At 46.9% G+C, this 4,029-nt stretch overlaps 1 protein-coding gene across 1 annotated transcript; it reads right to left on the reverse strand.

The window, feature by feature from the left end:
- Positions 1-218: 218 nt before the first annotated feature.
- Positions 219-4,009, reverse strand: ARF6 (ADP ribosylation factor 6). The gene is made up of 2 exons (XM_027704036.1): positions 2,305-4,009; positions 219-511 (listed from the first exon to the last, which is right to left on the reverse strand). The coding sequence occupies exon 1, from the start codon at positions 3,767-3,769 to the stop codon at positions 3,242-3,244; it is 528 nt and encodes a 175-aa protein (XP_027559837.1). The 5' UTR covers positions 3,770-4,009; the 3' UTR covers positions 219-511; positions 2,305-3,241.
- Positions 4,010-4,029: the final 20 nt, after the last annotated feature.

Consider the following 4,029-nt stretch of genomic DNA (forward strand, 5'->3'; position numbering starts at 1 on the left):
ATTTGCTCGAGATTATTAAACGCCAAGTGGGAATATTAAAGGAGCACCATCCTTTTCCACTTATAAAAATAGTCACTCATCTAATTCTCCAAGGAATCACAGCCAGGCTTCCAAGCTGGGAGATGCAGAACAGAGCCCTCTTTATCTCAGCACAACGCCACCAGATTGCCCCTTTCTGTTTCTCCCCTAATTAAATATAAGTAACATACCAGGAGAGCTCCGCTGTGTAATTGCTTTATTTTTCTGCTTAGTAGTTCTTTACCAACACTACAGCCATATTGAGAACACAGAATTCCTGGTTACTCCAGTCAGGGGGGGTCATAGGCCACAAACTCAGTCACTGGTCGGACACGATTTGACGCCACTCAGAACTTACTCCACAGAACTCACACGGACACAAATCGATGCACTTGGAACTCCAGATGGGTTTGGAAATCACCGGGTTTCGTACAGGATTCCCACTTTATCCTGCCTGTGAGCCACTACCTCGTGGTGGAGGTTCAGCTACAGCCTAGAAAGGACATGTTGGAAGTGAAACCTGTGGGGTTTGTTCGGTACCGACGGCCCTTTATTTTTGACGTCTCTGCCACATCTTTCAGTAACTTTTTCTCCCCCTTTCTCCTTCCCCATTCTCCCCCCCCCAAAAAAAAAACCCCAACAAAACATTAAAAAAATTCCAGAAGCAAAAGCAGTTTCCTTTCACCTACAAAAACAGAATAACAAAGTCACTAAGGGAATACAAAGTTGTGAAGTCAACGCAAAGGCTGCCCCAGCACTTGGAAACACAGGAAACCAACTCAGACGAAAAATGAAGTTACTGAAGTTTTCATGTTGACTGAGAATAGGCTTAAGAAAGTTCAAGAACCATTAATAGAGCTTCAAGTTTTCCAGTTTAGGCATTTACTTTGTGCTTGGCTATTTTATTGATGCTCCAGAAGAAAACAGTAACCATACTCTTGTATTTTTTTTTTTTTTTAAGTTTTTATACCACCACACTTGTTTGTTAAGTTACAGCAACAGGAAAAAAAAAAAAAGAAAATAAAAGCTAGAAAATAGAGCAATGATTTTTCCAACGGCAAAAAAGCCTTGGATTAAAGTAAACTAATCCCACTTCCTCTTCTTTAGGGCTGAGATTGAAGAGTTATTTCTACATTGAGCTTCTTCAGACTCCCTAACTTCACAAAGTCCATCAATGCTCTATCTTCTAGCACCAAGAACCCATCCAGTCCCATTTGCAACCCACATCCAGACAAGTCTTTTTGGAACCATGTTCTAAAAGGACTTCGAGCAAAGCATTGGATTTCAGGAGTGAATTCGGGATTTTTTGTCTTCCCACACATCTTTGGTAAGAGCTCCATAATACAACGTACTCTCCATGCAGAGTCACCACTGCAGCAATGTAGTGTAACGCCCCCAATTCCATGTAAAACTTATATTCTTGGAAAAAAAAAAAAAAAACCCCAAAAAATTAAGGAGAGGTTAAAAAAAAAAAAAAAGGAAAATAAAAGCCATTTTCTTCTGGTTTTGTAGCATACATTCCTAGAATTCCCCACCGGAGTTCTAACTCCTTGAGGAAATCTGAAGTTAATCCTTAAGGCTGAATAAGAACCAGCTGCTTTAACAGTTTGTGCACCCAGCGTTAATTAATACTTGATTGAGTTTTTTATGCAAATACTCGCCCTGGGTGGGGTTTTTGATTGGCCAGTCACCTCTACAGGCTGTGACATGGCTAACGAGCTGCTTGCCCTTTAAGAACTAATTATGGAAGTTTACATTCAGCGTCGATTCTCTCTCTCTCTCTCTCTCTTTCTCTCCCCTCCCAGCTCTCATTAGTAGTTACTCAATGGGCTTCACACATCCAACATAGTTCCCTTTCCTACAGGACTACAGCAACAACCGGGACACACGGGAGGCTCCAGCTACTCCCAGGAGCTCGGTCCAGGCTTGGAAAACTAAAGCAAGAAGTGATTTCCTCAAAATGGCCATAACTGATGTCAAAACCACCGGGCTCGAGTCGAGCTCAGCACGGAACTCGCCCCCTTTTCTCAAGGCTCCAACATGGAAAAATAATAACAATAACAACAATTTCCTTCTTTCTGTTGGAAAGGACCAGGAATCCTTTTAAGGTAGAGGCAAAGTCAGTGCTGGATTTTTGCCTAAACATCTGCGATTTAAAGCAAAACCCGCTGCAACATTTGTAACGCTGCATCTGCTTTTGGAAGGAACCTCCACTCGGGGGGGTACCGACACCAAGTAGCAAAAAAACTGCAACTAAACGTCATTTTAAGACCAAAAAAACCGGACCTGGAACTACGGACATCGTTCCTGTCTCGCTTGCTATGTGGTGTGGGGAGCTGCTTTGCATCCCTCCTCATGCATGATGTATGGGGCAGAGCTTCCCCAGCTGACATTCCAAAAGCAGTTCTTACATTTCCCGGCGCCCGATGTGCACTTTGAAACACACGTTAACAGCGGAATTCCCACTCTCTGCCACTGCAGGCAAGAATTCCCCTCGTTAGCCTGAGCCGTGGAGCCAGACTGAGTCGCTGTTTAGTTACAGATTAACAGAACTTTTCTTTAAAAAAAAAAAAACAAAAAGAAGAAAAAAAAAAAGTCCTTAATATAAAAAGACAGACTGCGGTTTGATTTTAAGCAATAATTTTCAGTTTACTAGATGAAGTCGACCTAGCAACATATCCTGCAGGAATGCAAAAAAGTAGCAATCTACAGCAAAGTGAGAGAGAGAGGAAAAAAAAAATAAAATATATATAATCAAAAAAAGTAGACCCAGAAAGCATACACTGAAAAATGGACCCCCTCCCCCAACATCCCCCCAAAATAATTCAAACCAGCAAAGGGCTATCGAGAGGAAACAACAACAACAAAAAAACCAACAAAAAAAAAAGTTACTTAGCAAGTCTACAATGTGTCCTTCCCCTGTTTGCTGGAAGTCTGGCATAGCATCTAGTGCCTGTGTTCGTGTCCCATTCCGAGGTTAGAGCATCCTAACGCCAAGCAGGAGGAGTTAGAACAGGAATCCAGCCAAGGGTGCAGGAGGAAAGGGTGGCAGAAAGGTGATCGTAATCCTATGGATGCTTTTTATTTTTTTTTTTTTTTTTACTTTTCAGTAGAGAATCATTCTTCTGGAAAGCCACGTGGGTTATTTTTTTTTTTAAATTTGTTTTTCTGTTTGTTTGTTTGTTTCTTTAATTCTTTGTAGACTAAATAGTTCCTCTCCCCATTAGGATTTATAATTGGACGTTAACCACGTCAGCCCTTCGTAGAGTCCATCCCCCGTCGTGGCACAGGAGGGCTGCACATACCAATTCCTATCCCTGATCCGGGTCAGGCCCAGTTTCTCCTGGATCTCGTGGGGTTTCATGGCGTCGGGCAGGTCCTGCTTGTTGGCGAAGATGAGGATGATGGCGTCCCGCATCTCCCGGTCGTTGATGATGCGGTGCAGCTCCTGCCGCGCCTCGTCGATGCGGTCGCGGTCGGCGCAGTCCACCACGAAGATGAGCCCCTGCGTGCCCGTGTAGTAGTGCCGCCAGAGGGGCCGGATCTTGTCCTGGCCGCCCACGTCCCACACGTTGAACTTGACGTTCTTGTAGGTGACGGTCTCCACGTTGAAGCCCACGGTGGGGATGGTGGTCACCGACTGGCCCAGCTTCAGCTTGTACAGGATCGTGGTCTTGCCGGCCGCGTCCAGCCCCAGCATCAGGATCCGCATCTCCTTGTTCCCGAAGATCTTGGACAGCACCTTGCCCATCTCGGCGGCATCCAAGGGAGGGCGGCAGGGCGAGCGCCGGGCCCCGGCGGCGAGAGAGGGGGCGGGCGGGGCTCAGCGCGGGCCGCGCATGGGGCGCCGGGGAGGCGGCTCCCGCTGCTCCGCCGGGCCCGCGGCGGCGGCTCCGCCCGCTGCTGGCTGTGCGGCGGCCGCGGCGCTCAGCTCATGGGTGCCGGGCGGTGCCCCCCGAGGGTGCCCGGGCCGTGCCGGGCGGTCCGGGCCGCGCTCCCTCACCCGCCGCC

Source organism: Neopelma chrysocephalum, unplaced genomic scaffold (assembly GCF_003984885.1).
Source record: "Neopelma chrysocephalum unplaced genomic scaffold, ASM398488v2 Primary Assembly neopelma1_253, whole genome shotgun sequence".
Taxonomy (NCBI): domain Eukaryota; kingdom Metazoa; phylum Chordata; class Aves; order Passeriformes; family Pipridae; genus Neopelma; species Neopelma chrysocephalum.